At 38.6% G+C, this 19652-nt stretch overlaps 1 protein-coding gene across 16 annotated transcripts in view; it reads left to right on the top strand.

Annotated features, from left to right (window-relative positions):
• The window catches only part of PKP4 (plakophilin 4), a 233909-nt gene that overhangs the window by 179907 nt on the left and 34350 nt on the right, over positions 1–19652 (top strand). For 8 of the 16 annotated variants that reach the window (XM_077883078.1, XM_077883081.1, XM_077883071.1 and 5 more), the window contains 4 exons: positions 3641–3829; positions 7040–7259; positions 14364–14496; positions 15561–15774. In XM_077883078.1, coding sequence (XP_077739204.1) covers positions 3641–3829; positions 7040–7259; positions 14364–14496; positions 15561–15774 — 756 coding nt within the window. Of the gene's footprint in view, positions 1–3640; positions 3830–7039; positions 7264–14363; positions 14497–15560; positions 15775–19652 lie in introns of all 16 variants that reach the window. The other 8 variants (XR_013371512.1, XM_077883079.1, XM_077883082.1 and 5 more) reach the window with 3 other exon arrangements.

The following is a 19652-nucleotide window of genomic DNA, read 5'->3' as shown; positions in this document are numbered from 1 at the left end:
AATCTATGTTTGCAGTAGAGTGAAGTAGAAACCGAGGAAAGGAAGTGAGCACATAAATTACTGTCTATGTTTAACCCCAAGACGGATGGTCTCCTTTGGTTTAAAACGCCTGCCTTCTGACATTGCAGGTAAAATTAGACTGTTTCACGGGGGGAGAAAAGCAGACCTAGACTATCACAGATTTTTTTTTTCCCTAGTCGACTACAGTCTTCAAAAGAAGCAAAGAGTTTCCTTATAAAGGTTCTAGGAAAAAAAATGAAAACTAAAAATAAAAAAATAAAATAAATTAAATAAATAAATAAAGTTCTAGAGAAGCTTTGCTTCTCATCATCTACCTGCCCACTTATTCTGAATGTGGGTCCTATTTTGTGAATTCCTTTCTTTTATTCTTACTTTGGAAAGTGTTGTGCTTGTCACGATATTTACTATGGTTCTTGACTTCAGAGGATTAATAACCTTCTAATTGATAAGCCTGAAGCAATATTTTATAATAGATTCAGACACTTGCATATTTGTTTATAATAATTTAAGTGATGATATAATATGTGTATAAATTACTTCCTACAACAGAAAAATATGCCTGCTCTAAAATATTCATTTTAGTAAAATCAGAGCATGTCAGGAAAAGTTTCGAGAATACAAAGAATACCATTTGGGAGATAAATTTATGTCTATTTCCAGTGTCTTAAATATAAAGATTTTAAATCACAGAGTATATGTCATTGTAATAGGTAAACTGATATGTATTTGTGGTATTGCAAATAGAAACTATTGGTTAGGTAAATAATATTGTGGAAGATCAGTCTTTTCCATTATTTGGAGGGAGAGAGAAGGCTATTAAAAATAAATTTGTGTGAATACTTCTGGAAAAATTATTTCTAATAATAGTTAAAGAAGAAATTATTTGTCTTCCAATTTAAAAGATACCTAAGTTATAGTGGATTTTCTACACATAATCATTTTAGTTATTCTATAGAAGCAATGCAATTTTGTGATTCTTTTTAAATGTAAATGTATAGGACATTTGAGTTTTATTTGTGTGTGTACACGAACAGGTGAACAAAGATAGTAACCATCGCTGTTTTGTTATTCACAAAGATTTCTAAAATCAAAAAGTACTATATTTCACTCTAATTCTAAGGCTTTTATTTTCCATTATCGTATGCCACATATAGTAATTTCATCTCACTAATAATCTTAAAACAAGTGAATATTTGCTGGATGCTTTTTAGAGTTAACAACAACCTCATTTTGTTACCTTTCCCATGAAATTATAGTAAATATTTACAAATACTTAAAAATCATATCATACCTCATAGTTGCCAGCAAAGAATCTACCAGATGCTTGCACCGTGAGACTGTAACATTCTGAGAATGATGCAGAAGGCTTTGTTCTTATTTCACATTACCAGGGAGGGTAGTGGGGCCATGGGAGCTCAGGCAATTTCAAGAGCATCCGGGGCTTGGCTTGCCTACAGTGTTGAGTGATTTACAGAATCCCACAGCAAATCACAAGTATTTGTGGCTCTATGGAGTGTCAAAATAGCACCTTGTATTGAAAAGATTGCCAAGGACCAGGTGTATTTAACTGCCCACTTTATATCACCATTAACAAAAACAATGTCTGCACCTTTCTTCAGAATACTCATGGATTCCGTAAAGCAATGGAGCTTTCCTCTGCTAAGAACGAGAAATTTTTTTAAAGATTTTATTTATTTATTTATGAGAGACACAGAGAGAGAGGCAGAGACACAGGCAGAGGGAGAAGAAGGCTCCCTGCAGGGAGCCTGACCTGGGACTCGATCCTGGGTCTCCAGGATCTGGCCCTGGGCTGAAGGCAGCGCTAAACCGCTGAGCAACCGGGGCTGCCCCAGAACAAGAAATCTACAAGTGAATAAAAAGTTGGAATCTCCAAATGAGAACTTTACAGTAACAATCCTAATACCATCTTTAGAGTTACGTTGGCTTCCACGTACCCCTGGTGGGCTAACTTTGCCCCTTAATTCTGTGCTCTTTGAGGGCTCTGCCAGGTTCAAGACCTCTCACGCCATGTCTCCTTGAACCTTGAGGATTAGCTGTAGCCAGTGTTGTGTGTTCCTTCTCAGCCCTACAAATAAGTAGTTCTCTGATGGAGACAAATCACATTTCCTTTTGGGCTCTCAGTTTCCTTGGTTTTGAAATGAGGTTTGGCCAGATAATCCCAATTGTATGATTGTTTAAGCCCATGATCTTGTAAGTGGAGAGCCAGTAGCTAAAACCTGTATTGGTCCATTTAGTTTCTTTCCATGTCACATTGCTGTCCAGGGTAGGTAATAATCATTCATCCCAGAAGTTCTGCGTATTGGGACGCCTGGGTGGCTCAGTGGATGAGCTTCTACCTTCAGCTCAGGAAGTGATCCTGGAGTTCCAGGATTGAGTCCTGTGTTGGGCTCCCTGCAGGGAGCCTGCTTCTCCCTCTGACTGTGTCTCTGCCTCGCTCTCTGTATCTCTCATGAATAAATAAATTAAATATTTTTTTTTAAAAAGGAAATTCTGCATATTAAACTTTCTTCCCACTCCTCACAAGCAACATTATCATTCATGTTCAGGCCCATTTGCCTTTAGGTATCATATGATTAACTGAGCTAATAGGAGGTGAATGATCCTATCTTTTTGTAATTAGTTACTGTGTTAATTATTTGCAGTCATTTTAAAAGCAAGTAAATGCTAACTTCAGATACGTTTGTGCTTTCTTTTGCTCATATTTAGAACATAACTTTAATGTTCTTACCAAGTGACAGATTTTACTTACTGATGATGATAAATCACAAACTTCTGAGCATCATAATACAGACTGTTACCAATTCAATTTCTTTAATATTTGGGTTTGAACTGTGTACTTTTTTTTATCACAAGTCCAATCTGTAAACTTCCATTATTAACAGTTTGAATGAAAGAATTTTTCAAATGATTTAATATTAATGTACTAACTTTATGCTTTTCTTTTGTACTAGAAAGAAGGTAAACCAGAATCTAGTATGTGGGTTCCTGCCAAAACAACTATGTTTAAAAAGCAGAGAAAAATACAAAGCCAACAAATAGTAAAACAATACCTCATAATAATAAATGTTATTGGTCCACTGATAATAGTCTAATTTTATAACAGAAAATTTCATGTTTTCCTGTAAAAATCATGAGTGAGTTGAAAGACATATTTCTAAAGTGTTCTTAAACATTAGCCTTTACTAAACACTGTTATGTAGACATTGTCTTAGATGTTGAGATTTAAGAAGTGTGGGACATGGTGGGCCCTGCTGCAAGAGCTGGTAGTCCAGTCCTGCAGAGCAGCAAAGAGAATGGTATAAACCAGTGTTCTTATGTTTGAACAAGGGAAATTGTGTAACAGTAGAAGAGGGCATTCTCTTTTCTGTCACCGCGATAAAATAGCTTACCGTTGGGGAATGAATTTCAGAGTATCAAACCATCTAATAACTTATTTTTTCTTAGAAAATTTACCTTTATCTGGCATCCTCTTGTAAAACTCAGTAGGTTTGGTGTTTAGACTTAACATTTGGTCCTATTGGTAAGGTCCTATTAATAAGGCTTTTAACCTCACCAGAATTTTCTCAATTTCTTAATGATGTGATTTTCCCTCCTCTAGGCTTACGAAGTTCCTATGCTAGTCAGCATAGCCAGCTTGGGCAAGACCTTCGTTCGGCTGTGTCTCCCGACCTGCACATCACTCCGATATATGAGGGGAGGACCTATTACAGCCCAGTGTACCGCAGCCCAAACCACGGGACTGTGGAGCTCCAAGGATCACAGACAGCGTTGTACCGCACAGGTTCAGGTGGGCCTCGGCACCATTCAGCTCGTTTCCCAAATGCACAGGCCCAAGAGCAGAAGTTCTTCTTGAGATTGGATGCTCTGGTAGTAAGAAATCACAGTGCCCATTTGATTGTCAGATGAGCAGCTGTGACAGCCAATAGATAAGCAATAGCACGAGTTCGTATTGTACCTGTTTATAAGTGACATATTTTTTACCTTAGTTTAATCTAATCAATGAACATATTAATTGGGATCCCTGGGTGGCGCAGCGGTTTAGCGCCTGCCTTTGGCCCAGGGCACGATCCTGGAGACCCGGGATCGAATCCCACTTCGGGCTCCCAGTGCATGGAGCCTGCTTCTCCCTCTGCCTGTGTCTCCGCCTCTCTCTCTCTCTCTCTCTCTCTCTCTGACTATCATAAATAAATAAAAATTTTAAAAAAAAACTGAAAAAAAAATGAACGTAGTAATTATACTGTTGATTCACAAATAAGTTTGTAGAGCTACGAATCTGACTCTCCTTGGATTCGAAATATATCGGATATAGAAAGGAAAACCTTTGTTGGGATGTTCCTTTGTGCTTTTGTTTCCTGGAACGTGTATGTAGAGAAGATCCCTTGATAAGTTATTTGCCTATCTTTAATTTAGCATCTGTGCAGCCCAAGTACATTTCGTATTACTCCTTTTTAGATACTAGATTTCCCCTGAACGTCTAAGTGTAGAATGTGAAATATATATTCCTCATGATGGACTCAGTCTGGGACAGAATACAGTAATTGTATTTATAAAAATATGGAGCTAGTACATCACACCCTTGCATCCCCACTGTCACTTTTATACCACACCATAGTGGCTGGTAGAGCAGAAGCTATAGCCTATGGCCACATGACCCGTCAGATTATACTGCAGGTCTGGCTCATGGAATCCCAAGAGGCCCCCTTTTTTTTAAAAAAAGAGATCATACAGGGGATCCCTGGGTGGCGCAGCGGTTTGGCGCCTGCCTTTGGCCCAGGGCGCGATCCTGGAGACCCGGGATCTAATCCCACATCGGGCTCCCGGTGCATGGAGCCTGCTTCTCCCTCTGCCTGTGTCTCTGCCTCTCTCTCTTTCTCTCTCTGTGACTATCATAAATAAATTAAAAAAAAAATTTTTTTTTAAATTAAAAAAAGAGATCATACAGAGGTGCCTGGGTGGCTCAGTTGGTTGAGCATCCCACTCTTGGTTTCAGCTCAGGTCATGATCTCAGGGTTGTGGGATCAAGCCCTGTGTCAGGCTCTGGGCTCAGTGCAGAGTCTACTGGAAATTAACTCCCCCTGCTCGCTCTCTCTCTCTTTATCTCTTTCTCAAATAAATAAATAAATAAAATCTTTTTTAAAAAAAAGAGAGATAGTAAGATTTATTAACATGCCCACAGTGGTAACCCCACAAAGGCATAGCTCTAGCAGACGTACCTCCCAGAACACTAGGAGGGAAGAGACTATCTGAATTGATTCTTTGCCAGAAACTGATGGTTTGGTCCACTGCAGGATTTTTCTTCTAATAGAACGTACCAATTTTTAATAAATATGAATGAAGAACTATTGCACGTGTTACATGCTGTAAATTGAGGAATTTTTTAAGATCTGATTGGCTTTATTAACTGATTCATGATTCATCATCCTATCTAACAAATGGAAAGGAACTCCTAAGGAATTTCTTTCATAGGATTAAGAAAATGATGTTAATAAAATCATTTAATTGTGGGAAGAATATGTTTGCAGTCATTGGAGAGATACCTTCTGCAATAATTAAGAAAGAACTATTATATACAGCATATGGTACCTTTATACATAGCATGATGCAAAAATTTAAGGGAGTAGCCACAGAAGAATTTGCTATATCAGTCTTCTTTCTTAAGAAATAAATTTTCCAATATTACCAAAGTTCAAAGGTCTATAAATAAAATACATATCAAAATAACCTGTGTTTACACTACGTGTTCAAAGTTTGATGATCTCAATTATCTACAGATTTGAATAATTGTTTTTATTGCTAAAATGAAATTATGACATTTTACCATTTATTTCTCAAATTAATTCCTTTTCCTATATTTACCTTTCACTTTTGTTACTAAATCTTAATAAGTAAGATCAATCATGTAAGCAGATCTATAGTTTTATTTTTGCTCTTTTCAAATAATAAAATTGACATAGTCTTTGTGTATATTAAAAACTTTTTTTTTTTTTTTTTTTTTTTTATTGGTGTTCAATTTACTAACATACAGAATAACACCCAGTGCCCGTCACCCATTCACTCCCACCCCCCGCCCTCCTCCCCTTCTACCACCCCTAGTTCGTTTCCCAGAGTTAGCAGTCTTTATGTTCTGTCTCCCTTTCTGATATTTCCCACACATTTCTTCTCCCTTCCCTTATTTTCCCTTTCACTATTATTTATATTCCCCAAATGAATGAGAACATATAATGTTTGTCCTTCTCTGACTGACTTACTTCACTCAGCATAATACCCTCCAGTTCCATCCACGTTGAAGCAAATGGTGGGTATTTGTCATTTCTAATAGCTGAGTAATATTCCATTGTATACATAAACCACATCTTCTTTATCCATTCATCTTTCGTTGGACACCGAGGCTCCTTCCACAGTTTGGCTATCGTGGCCATTGCTGCTAGAAACATCGGGGTGCAGGTGTCCCAGCGTTTCATTGCATTTGTATCTTTGGGGTAAATCCCCAACAGTGCAATTGCTGGGTCGTAGGGCAGGTATATTTTTAACTGTTTGAGGAACCTCCACACAGTTTTCCACAGTGGCTGCACCAGTTCACATTCCCACCAACAGTGTAAGAGGGTTCCCTTTTCTATATTAAAAACTTAAGTGCCAGGACGCCTGGGTGGCTCAGTGGTTGAGCATCTGCCTTCGGTTCACGGCGTGATCCTGGAAACTGAGGATCAAGTCCCACATCGGGCTCCCTGCATGGAGCCTACTTCTCCCTCTGCCTATGCCTCTGCCTCTCTCTCCCTTTCTGTCTCATAAATAGATAAAGTCTTAAAAAAACAACTTAAGTGCCTTTTTTAGCACTAATGAGCTAGATTGGTAAAATCTAAATTGTTAGTATTGGTAACATTAAGCAATTTATGTAATTGTTAAAAACTGTAATCCTTAAAATTAAAAATAGTTTTACTTTGAAAAGTATCACCTTGTAGAGAATATACTAATCATTTTTTAAATGTTGACTTTCTAGTAGGTGTTGGAAATCTGCAAAGGACATCCAGCCAACGAAGCACCCTTACATACCAAAGAAATAATTATGCTCTGAACACAACAGCTACCTACGCGGAGCCCTACAGGCCAATACAATACCGAGTGCAAGAGTGCAATTATAACAGGCTTCAGCATGCAGCACCAGCTGATGATGGCACCACGAGATCCCCATCAATAGACAGCATTCAGAAAGACCCCAGGCAAGTACTGGTTATGAGTCTCCAGAATGCTACAGTATCACGAGCATCAACCGTCCCTTTATTCTGTTTGTTTGTTTTTTTTCAAGTTGCCAAGTCTATTATAGTATCAGTTAACTCCTTATCTCTAGTATCTCCGGTTGTATTTTAGCACTGTAGGTCATTGAGGTTCATTTCATGATAGATTCCTTCTTTCAATGCTTTAATAATAAGTTAGAGAATGCACAAGTCTGTGTAAGTATCTGCAGCGTTCATCACTGACCTGCTTCACCAAAACAGCTCCCTGGGATAGCCTTCTTGGTCTGAATTATACGAAAGATTTTAAAGGATCATTTTACCCCTTTCCCTTTATCCTGACTGACTCATTAGATGAGGGCCTCAGAAAAAAATGTATGGTGATTTAAACTGGAAAAAATCCATGTTGTGTACATTTTAAATCCTACTGGTCAATGCTGTGTTGTGCTTTTTTTAACTAGGTCCTTTGAAAAGCTTTCTGCCATTTAGGAGAAGATAGTTTACAAGAAATTCTCATATCTCATAAGCAAAAAATATTTGGCTAATAATACATGTCTCCTACTTTTAATTTTATTTCGCCTTGTAGAAAGCATGTTTTATTAAGATAAGTGTGAGTCATTTAGTACTTGATTGATTTTGAAAAATAGCCTCATCTGTAATGAAAGCCATTTAAAATATTCAGGAAATAAAAAAGATATTTAGAAACTGAAAGAATTTTAATTTCCGAAAGAGTGGAATTATTTCTAAATTTTAAGCAGCTTGAGTGTTATATGAAGGCATATATTAGCAAGATTTCATTCACTCTTCGCCTACGAATTGTTGTTTTACTGGAAAATTGTTATAATTATCAATTCATTTTTAGCAACCTACCAACCTATTCTAATGAAACGTGAATTAAAAACATGAGTGAGATTTTGCTCATTAAAGCAAAATAAAAGTACTTTTGAGTTGAATGGGAAGCCCACCGCTTCACTGAAACCTTTGCATCTAGTCACTCTTGCCTACAGTTCTTTATAGTTCATACATACATTTGGTTCTGCTAGTCCATGTTCTTGCCATTTTAAGGGTTTTTAAGTGATTTGTTTTATAGTACCTCCAATATAATTAGGTCAAAAATACTTTTATATGATTTCATTTTTTAAAACCTCAAAATGACAAAATACACACCCTAATGGATGCAGAAAATTCCCAAAAGGGGTTTTGAATTATAGGCAATTTAGACCATACCTCACCTGAACCTGGAGAGGAAAGAATAGCTATCCAGAAAGACAGTGAAGTGTGATTAGAGTTTTGAGCTTAATCTGTGTCTCTGAAGACTTCAGTTTTGACCTCTAGAATGAGTTGATTCACCATAAATGAGGATTTCATGTATGATAATACACTTCAGCTATTCATAGTATGATAATTTTGTAGTCTAATGCGTAAAACTGTTATGGCTAGCTTTGATTATGTGAAGCTTTACTGATAATGCATTTTGTAAGATGAATAAATGATTATTTTATAATAATAAATGCATTTATTCTAGACAAAACTGGAATCCAGGTGAATCTGAACTTTAAATATTCAAACCAAAATAAAAAGCTCCTGACAGCTTTTAATTTTTAGTTTTGAAAATAGCAAACTTGACGTAATATTTTTATTCACTTCCAAGCCCACGTTCTTTACTATTAATGCTGCATTATAATTAGCCTGGAAAATTTCTTCTAAGACTTTAGCAGTTATTGATGTTTTCTACATAAATGGAAATCTGTGATTTTTTTTTTTATAGTTATCTAGTGTGGAAGCAAAATTTATTAGTAGTATACATGACACATCTAGAAGGAGTAACAAAGTACTTACTATGATAGTGTTAGTGACATAAAGAATATTAGCATTCCTGGTGTTCCTTTTGAACAGGGCTTATTTACTGTCCTGTTCAGCAAAATAATTCCATTTACTATCTCTTTGACCTCATAATTGTCATTTTATAGCTTCATCCATCATAAAACTTATAATTTAGTGTTACTATTTTTATGTAAATATTCAGTTTACCTTTTAAAGAAATTAAGAGAAGAAACAATGATTTTCATATTCACTACATGTTTACCATGTATAGTTCTTCTCTTCCTGTATATTCTTATCATAAATTCAAGTTTCCATCTCAACCCATTTCCCTTCCACCTAAACCCTTCCTTTAGCCTTTCCTGTGTTGCTTGTCTGCCAGCAACAAATTCTCTTAGCTTTAAGTTATCTGAAAATGTTCTGATTTCATTTATTTTTAAAGGATATTTTTACTAGATATAAAATTTGGGACTGGCAAGTGTGGGTTTTTCCTTTCCTACTTTAAAAGATGTCATTCATTGTCTTCAGACCTCTATTGTTTCTGATGAGAAATCATCATTCTTATTACGTAATACATCTTCTGATCAGCCACCTTTCAGGTTTTTCCCTTTATCTTGGACTTTCAGCAATTTTACTGTGACAGGCCTAGGGTGGGTTTTTTTTGGGGGGGGGGGTGATTTTTTTTTTTTTTTTTTTTTTTTTTTTACATTTACCTGCTTGGAATTCAGCTGAGATTCTCTGAATGTTGGTTGATGATTTTTACCAAAACTGGGACATTTTTACCCATAATTGCTTTAATTTTTTTTTTTTTCTGCCCCAAACTCATTCTCCTCTCCTTCTGGAATAAGTTGGCATTATCCTACAGGTTACTAAAGCTCTGTTTATATTTTAAAATCTTTTTTCCCTATATTCTTCATATTGGATATTTTTTATTGATCTGTCTTCGCATTTATTATCTTTTCTTCTATAGTCTCCATTGGAAAGCCCATCCAGTGAATATTTTATTTCAGATACTTGACCTTAGTGAAGTTTTTTTATAGTTTCCATGTTTCAGAAGACATTCTTCATCTATTCATTCCCTACGTACATCTTTTCCTTTATTTCTTTGAGCAAATCTGTAATGACCTTTTAGAGTCCCCCTCTGATAATTCTAACATGGGTTTTCTCTGGGTTTGGTTCTGTTGTTTGGAGGGTTTTCTGTTTTGTTTTTGACGTCTTTGTAGGTTACATTTTTCTATTTCCTTTTATGTGCAGCAGCTTTAAATCCTTTGCTAACTATTATGGATGATACATTGTAGGAACTCTGGATTCTGCTGTCTCCTCTTAGGATTCTGAGTTTAGCTGTGGCAGACAACTAAATTACTGACAGATGCTTCTGATCCCATCAAGATTGGTTTTGGTCTTCTAGGTTGGGTCTGTTTCAGGTTTGTTTTACTCCTAGTGTATTCTTCTACTCTTTCGCATAGTTCATTGTGGAGACCAAATCCTGAAATGCTCAGTAAAGTTTGCGCTCCGACTGGCCTGGCAGTCGAGCATCACCCAGCACGTGCTCAGCTCTGTCCTAAACAGCTGCTCCACCAGACCCATACATCCATTATGGCCATGGACAGCCCAGCCGTCAACTAAGGACTTGTGAGCAATCTCCTGCATAGTTCCCTCCCTCCAGTACCCTGCCCCACAAATTCTAAGCACTCTGGCATCCCCAAATTCTAGTGCCTCCCCCTCAGTTCAGTAAGTCCATTGCTCTACTTCATGGACTCAACTTTGTGTGTCATGATTCCAAAAATGCCCTGCAGAAAGCCAGGGAATACAGGGCTGATGATTCCTGTCTCTCAAGCATTACATTCTTGTGTTACCTGTTGTCCAGGACCTAAAAACAGTTCCTTCATACATTTAGTCTGGTTGGATAGTTGTGTTTTATGGAAGGGCAAAGTCCAGTACCAATGTATTCTATCATGGCTGAAAACAAGTCTGGGCCTAGGTTTTAGTGAAGAAAACCCTGGCAGGCATTGATGCCATCCAGCCAGCCCATGAATTGATAGCAGTCTTTCCAGGGTAAATTTCTACAGAAAATCAGGGTTGGAATTGATGCCAACCAAACCTAACTGCCCATCTCCAGCTGGAGCCCACCTTTTGTGTTGTCGGGCCCTCATGATACCCAATGGTGCCGGAAATCTTGATCATATCTGTGCCATTTAAGGAGGAGAAAAATGTGTATTCGTAATGATTGTGAGTCATCTAGGAAAGATGAAGTCACACTCCTTGCACTCTGTTAATTACAGCATAGATTTACATAATAGGCTTTAGACAGATTTTGACCAGAAATAATTAACATAGTTTCAGTGCATAAAAGGGAATTTATTTGTTTTAGAGAGAGTGACCCAACTTAGAATAGTCCCCTTTTATAGGGCTGATGATTAAAACACATATCATATTTCAAAATATATAACTTATTTTAATAAATATCGGCACAATTTAATCATCACAGCCAACCTAAGAAGGTAGAGATGACCATTTTATTGTTCCTACTGTACAGGTGGGAAAGATAACATTCCAAATAATTAAGTAGTTTTCAAAATCACATAATAAATAAAGGTCGTACAAGTTCAACAGGGGCAATCTAGTTATGTGTTTCTGCTGTGTTAGCCTGCCTCTCTTGGCATTTGTGGTATTCTTCATTTTTTTTTAAGATTTATTTATTTATTTATTCATGAGAGACACAGCAAGAGAGAGAGGCAGAGACACAGGCTGAGGGAGAAGCAGGCTCCACACAGGGAGCCCGATGTGGGACTCAATCCTGGATCCCAGGATCACACCCTGGGCCAAAGGCAAACGCTCAACTGCTGAGCCACCCAGGCGTCCCTATTAATGATATTCTCCTCCAGTTTGTTCCCCAAGCCAGAATTCTCCATCTCACCTTTGGCTTCAGTTTTCCGAAAATGATCTAACTGCTGTGCAGAGTGGATGAGGTGAGAGAGTGATATTTGAAGCAGAGAGAACATATAGGAGGCGGTTAGATGTGCCAAGCAAGATGGGGAGAATGGATGGGTTGGATTTATATGAAATATTTTAGAGATAGTCAACAAAGCTTGCTTTTAGGTTGGATAAGAAGGATTTAGGAAAGAGAGGTCAGAGATGGCTCTATTTTGTTTTGAGCAAATGTGTGGATAGTCTTCTTGTCACCAATCTTTTCTGATTCTAGTACATTCTCTACTTGGCCACCAGAGTTATCTTATAAATGTGACTTTATAGGGCAGCCCTGGTGGCCCAGCAGTTTAGTGCCACCTTCGGCCCAGGGCGTGGTCCTGGGGACCCGGGATCGAGTCCCATGTCGGGCTCCCTACTGGAGCCTGTGTCTCTGCCTCTCTCTCTTTCTGTCTCTCTCTGTGTCTCATTAATAAATAAAATCTTTTTTTAAAATGTGACTTTATAAATGTTGCATTCTCTCACTCTTCTACATCAAAACCTCTGCATTCGATTCCTTATGTGTAGGGTCAGCATACAGGCTACCTGGGTTTCACCTACCTCCAGTCACTTCATTACTAATCCCAGTTCATTGCCTCTATCAAATGTTATTTAATAGTGCCTACCTCGTGGGGCAAGTCAAGGTAAATGAGGTAATGCATATAAAGCTTGTGACACAGTGCCTAAAGCAGACAAACTCAATAAATATTAACTCCCTGTTATTAATATTAAGACTAAACTTTTTTAGTTGGGCATCCAAGAATCTTTACATGAAACTGTGTCTTATTCAATGCTTGTATCTCTCTGGCACCTGCTACAGCACCTGCAGCATAGTAAGGATTCACTATTCGTGTGAATGGATATGTATGTGTGTGCAGGTTTAGATTACCCCTTTGTAGTGACAAGCAAGTTAATACATGGAGCCTTCCCAGACCAAGAACGACTCTAGGCCTTTATAAACTAGGCAATAGAAGTATCACTGCCTTGCTAATTTAAAGAGTTTTTCTTAAGGTTTATTCAGTATCAATTCATTTTTTATAACAGTTTATTCTGTAATCAAAGTCTGCAAATTGATTGTCTTGTGAACCATTTCTAAGAAATTGGTCTTCTTATATGTAATGTAAGCATATGTTCATATTTAACAAGGATCCCAGTGAGCCAATCAGTTGACATCAGAAAATTCTAACAACGTGATATTATCTAAAAAGGCACAGTGTAAAGGTGTACATGCTTAGTAGGATTGTACATTCATTATACAAGAAGTTGGGGTAGCATAGGGGTTGATGGTACAAACTCTGAAAGCAGACTGCTCATGCTAGTTGAATGACTTTAGGCAAGTTGCTTATTCCCTCTTGTCTCAATCTCCATTTCTATGTGGTTGCATTAAGAATAAGTGAATTAGGGGATCCCTGGGTGGCTCAGCACTTTAGCGGCTGTGTTTGGCCCAGGGCATGATTCTGGAGTCCCAGGATTGAGTACTGCATCGGGCTCCCTGCAGGGAGCTTGCTTTTCCCTCTGCCTGTGTCTCTGCCTCTCGCTGTCTCTGTGTCTCTCATGAATAAATAAATAAAATCTTAAGAAAAAAAAAAGAAGTGAATTAAATACATAAAATGCCCAGAATACTGCCTGGCACAGAATAAGACTCATAAAATATGAAGTGGTATTTAATATGATCCAGTTCTTTGAAAAAGAAGTTCTTTATGCACATGTGCACATTTGCACACCTAATAGGAAAAAAAGACCAGCAGGAAATGTCAGCAGTGGTTTTCTCTGGGTATAGGGTTATTGATTAAATATTTTTTAAGTAATTTGCTATGCTTCTATCTTATAATCAAGAACAACCATAAAAATTAAGTTTCTTAAAAATCTTTGGGCCCACATTATTTGCAGTTTCCAGGCTGACATCAGATCTGCGTATTCCCACCAGCGTCCCTTTCTCTCTTCTCACCTGACTAAAGTGCACTTGTTTACCTGAGCCTTGCACCTGCAGATTTCTGACAGAGGCAGAAAGGCATAAAATTAGAATCGAAGAGGAAAATGAGAATGGAGACGTTTTTCACAACTTCCTTTGTTCTCTCGAGTCTCTTCCTGCGCATCTGTTTATTGTGATTTCTTTAAAATCTAAAGCATCCAGGCCTCTGCATGTGTTGATCACGGGGAAAGGTTACTTATATTTATCTATTTTAGGAGTCCTATAACTTCCAATTCTGGTCCCGGCCAAGCTTTTTTTCTTCTGACAAACACTTCCCTCAGTGCATTGTTAAAACCTGGTCCTTCCCTCTCAGAAACAGCATTTTTCTCCCCCAGGGAGTTTGCCTGGCGTGATCCCGAGCTGCCTGAAGTCATCCACATGCTGCAGCACCAGTTCCCATCAGTCCAGGCGAACGCAGCCGCCTACCTGCAGCACCTGTGCTTTGGCGACAACAAAGTGAAAATGGAGGTACAGCCCCCAGCACCTGGCAGGCCCCAGGAGGCAGCACCTTTCTGTTGAGCAGTCGCGTGCTTGCATGCTTAAGAAATTACCAAATGCCATTCGGAGGCCCTTTCAAAGGGATATTTAGATAATCAGATACCCCTCTACTTCCTAACCATGCCTTGCAGTATTTCTCAGGAGAAACCAGGATAAGTATCCTTCTTGGAGCGCTGTTAGCATTTTCAGATCATGTGTCCACTGTTAGCTGATTTACAAAACATGAAGCAAAACTCAATTTAACCTGCACTTTTTAAAGCATTTGCCAAAATTCTATTCGATAAAAATTATGTATGAAATTAGTGAGCTCATATATTTGAGGAGGTTCTGGTCAAGACTGGGTCAAGTTACAGACCTAAGTTACTAATACTGAACCTATATGAATATTTCAGATGAGTCATTGGTTATTGACTAGTGTCCTAGGACATACAGGTTCTTTGTTTTAACATCTTAGCATTTTCCCCCTGCAATGGCATATGGAACTTGGTTGTTTTTCATCAACTTTTACTATACAAAACAACATACCAGTTACTGAGCCAGAGGTGGGTGAAGGAAATAAAGCCCAGAAATATCCATGTAATATACTGATTAACTGACAAATGGAAGATTAGGGAGAGTAGTCTAGAGAAACAATTCTGTAATCCTGGTGACTTCAGCCAGAAATCCTTTCCTCTGTGTTACCTCTGATCCTTTATACAGCTTTGTTGTGTTTGTGTATTTGCCCATTGCCCTCAGAAGTGGAAGTATAACCCTTCCATGTGTTTAGGAGGTTGGAGAAGGACTCTGCTGGCTTCCTGTGGCCATTAATACACCTACTTCTCCCTTCCTTTTCTATGCCATGAACCCAGGAAAAGAGCTTCAGCTTGGAGAGTGCCCTTAATGTTTGTAAAAGATATGTTATTTAGAATAAAAAGCAACCTTTTGAAATGATCTGGAGTTGTCCATTTCCCATGATCTTTCCATAACAGGCTTCTGTTTGATCACTGATTAATCGTATGTCACTCAGGCCTGGTACCTTATATTTTTCATTCTAGGTATGTAGGTTAGGGGGAATCAAGCATCTGGTTGACCTTTTGGACCACAGAGTTTTGGAAGTTCAGAAGAATGCTTGCGGTGCCCTCCGAAACCTTGTTTTTGGCAAATCTACAGATGAAAATAAAATAGCAATGAAGAATGTCGGTGGAATACCTGCCTTGTTGCGACTGTTGAGAAAATCTATTGATGGAGAAGTAAGGGAGCTTGTTACAGGTGGGTAAACAACGTGATCTTGTCCTGGAGGAAATGTTGAAACCCATCTAGATGAGGTCTTTTTGCGGGGGCAGTGTGAAGAAGTTTGAGGTTCTGGGTAGGAGACGTGATGCAGTGGTCACTACAACAAAGGCTGAATCTAATTTAATCTAATGATTCAGAAAGCACTTGCGGTGCTACAGGGTCATCTTGACTCGTATCAGTTATTAATGCATAAGTTTCAGCTAACAGATATCTTGTGCATACAGGACTGAATATATTTTTTTTAATTATGTATTCCATAGTAAATATCCTTTGTTTTCAGTAAACTAGCTCTCCTTTATTATGAAAGAAAAATACACTTAATGGATCGACTACCTTCCACTTGAGTTCAGCCAGGTTTTAAATGCCCGTCAGAACCTCAGATGCCTTCCTAGGTACCGGAGATGTGCAGGTGAATACAACTCCGTGCCTGCCCTCATGTAGCAGTTCAGCTCAGGAGGAACACAGGTGGTTCTCTGCCAGTGAAATGTGACAAGTACCAGGACTCAGTGGAGGCTGCATTGGGAGCACAGAGGACAGGTGGGGAAGTTCCCTGGTCAGTGAGAAACCAAAATTGCCCTAAAGGAAGGGGAAGCATTGGCTGGGGAGATAATTCCAGTCACAGGCAGAGGCTCAGAGCCAGCATGGAATATGGGGTCAGAGCTTCTAGCAGAAGAGGCATGCTGAAGGAAGACAAAGCCAAAGAGAAATGCAGGTCTGATTTGGGGAACTTTTATGAGGAACTTGTGTCCCATACACAGTGAAGGTGGTTATAGGGCATGGCGTGACCGGTTTGGGCCTTTAAGTGCATTCTTCCAGCAGAAAGCAGGGTGTGGGATTGATCTGAAGTAGATGAACCAGTGTCTGGGAGGCTGTAATCTAGAGGTAATAGCTTGAGCTGCATCAGTGATAGAGGGTTGAAAAGAGGGAACAATGAGAGAAACATTTCATGGTGAGGGCACAGTGAGTGGTCCAGGGAGGGCAGTGAGAGAACAAGAAGAAATGAGTGATGTTTTGTCTTGAGAGACTGGACCTTGCAGCACTGTCCATGGTTCAAGGATGCTTGAGGTCCAGACGAGAGACTAATTCTGCAGCACAGCAAATTATTGACAGCATTATTTATGATAGAGAATTAGGGGGAAATAGTGAGTATTCCCTGGTAGGAAAATGGTTAAATAAACGGCAATACATTCACACAGCAAAACCACATACAAGGGTTAAAACCCACGCGCATTAAAGCTACCTATGGCAACATAGATAAATATCTAGAAACAGTGGGAGAATGATAAGCACAACATGATACTATTGGTATGAAGTTCCATAATATGTAGGCTGAGGCCATATATTAGTTTTCGATATACGCACATGCAATAAAATTAAATTTTTTCATTGGAATAACAGAAGCTAGATCAAGGTTGTGTCTAGGGGACACTGGTAGAGAAAATGGGATCGAGGGGTATCCTCCAGCCCTGTTTCTTTAAAAAGAAAAAGAAACCTGAAACAAGACAAATGTTAATATTTAACAAAACTAGATAGTAGTTACTAGATAGTAGTTACCTGGGTGTTTTATATTTGCTATGCTATTAAAGTAGAATTAAAGTAGAATATACTTCATGTATAACCCTAAACTCTGGAGTGGGCTGCCTGCCTGCCTGCCTTAGTGTAGTTTGAATATTAACGTTTTAACAGATCTAAATTACATATTGATTTATTAGTATTAGTATTTCTCTTTCTCAAATGCTTTGAGGGCATCAAACCGTCCCACACCAAAAAATAAATTACTTGCACTTACATAGGTCTGGCGTATGTAACGAATGTTCTAATGAGAGTTAGAACAAGCTAGATAGAATTAAGAAGGAAGAATATAGACAAACCCATTCTAGAAGTCAACACACTCACTGTGATTACGCCCCCACATTAGCATTAAGCTCTGTGGTAAGGGAGGCTTAGAGGAACCCGCGTGTATGCGGCATATGAGTGCTCTCTCTCCTTGCCTGGTGTTTCCTTCCTGTCACTCTGAACTTCTGCGTAATTGTCCAAATACCTTCTTCCAGTAATACCTGTGCAGCCAACGAGGGTGCAGGCTGATGTGTGTGGGCTTCCTGCAAGATCCATGGACATCCTGATGTTAGAAGCACAGCTTCTACTTAGATTTGATTCTCTTGATTAACTAGTCACAATAAATGTGCAGTCTTTTTCTCTTCTGTCATAATTTCTCACAGGAGGAATGTCTTTACGGGATTTTTGTTTCTGAGGTTTCATCCTTGGGTAAAATGGCTGCAGTGCTTTTCCTGAGCTAAGCTCAAGGAATTCGTAAGATTTAGTGATAAACAAGAAGCAAGTACATGAAAGTTTGGTGATTTCTTTTTCATTTGAGAATAAATCTGGTTTATTTGAAGTATAGCCAGGCTTCACTACTAAGAGCTTTTATGTACTAATTTACCTGGCGTACACTCTAGATGTAAGTGCTAATTTAGATGCTTCCCTCCATATTTCACTATTCGTGTGTGGGTCCAGTATTAGTTGCTGAGAACACAAGATGTTTTAAGATATGGGCCCTAGCCTTGAAAGGAGGATACGAGTGTTATTAATTCAAAAAGGCCCTGTTCCTCCAAAAGATTTTATTGCTTCTAATGTAAAAGCTAGCAAGAACCTGATTTTTTTTTTTTTTTTTTTTTTTTCTGAAACAACTGCCAGTAGCTTTTAGGCTTTAAGTATTTTTGTCCATACTTGTAGGAGAGGGAAAATTAAGAATTGCTATATAACTCTGTACTTTTTCTCCTAATAATTCATACTGATATAAGAGCTGATTGCTTACAAAACATTCTCTTCAAAAGTAGTCTTTGCTTTGGAATGGGAGTGGTCAGTTTGTGAACACTTCACTCAGTTGACATATATAAAGGAGTTGGAGCAGAGGACTTCAAAACTGAATTTCTAGCTCCAAAATGCTGAATGCCTGAGTCTGATTTGTATATAAACATTATCTAGCTAATATGAAATTACAAAGTTGTAATATAAATCTAGCATAGTTCTGTGTATGTGTTACATGTATGCATGTATTTATAGACCAAGATTTATGAAGATAAGAAAAATTATATGTTCATTTTTCAGTTCCAGAATTTAGTGGTACCACCTTTAAAAGCTGTTCAGTAATTTTTGTTACTTTTTAAAGAGCATTGCAAATTAAGACATCCTTGAGCTCCTTCGTTAACTCTTCCTTGAGTCGAATACTCATAAGCCATCTATGAACCATAGAATCAGTTCAGAGGGGTTGAAGGGGATCTCAAAATAAATTTTGTCCCATCATCAGCTATCCAATGCATGTATCCCTTATACAGCTTCCACATAAAATAGCCGCCATGATGTGCTTGGGCCCCAGGGACAGGGAACTCACTGCTTTGTGGGGTTAATACTGAGCCTTGGAGCTGTCCAGAGAACAATAACAAAACATTAAGTATGGCTCGAGAAGGCAAGAAAGATAGGCCCTCAGGAGCTTATTTGGGCTAGGAAGAGCCCTCTAGGAGTCCATTTGACCCTAAATCCTGCATCCCAACCTCTCCTAACCAGGAACGTGTGTCCCAGTCCAAACCATTCTCATTAAAGCATGTCTGTTCCAGATGTGGGCAGCTGGGTGCTATGTGACCACATCACCCAGCATGCCCTATGAGCTGCCTGTCTCCTGTAAAATCCTCTTTGAAAACAGAAAATTATCCCTTCAAACCTCAATTTTCGGCCAGCAGCTCTACAAATCACTCTGGCCCTGGCCAGCCTCGCACAACTCTGGCCCTTCGCAGCCATGGTGTAGGAGCTCCTCGGTGGGGACTGTAGTCGGCCTAGGATCATGAGATGTTAAAGCA

The sequence above is a fragment of the Canis aureus genome, chromosome 34 (assembly GCF_053574225.1).
Source record: "Canis aureus isolate CA01 chromosome 34, VMU_Caureus_v.1.0, whole genome shotgun sequence".
Lineage (NCBI taxonomy): Eukaryota > Metazoa > Chordata > Mammalia > Carnivora > Canidae > Canis > Canis aureus.
Note: the sequence above shows the minus strand (reverse complement) of the source record. Positions and strands in the feature narration are given on the sequence as shown.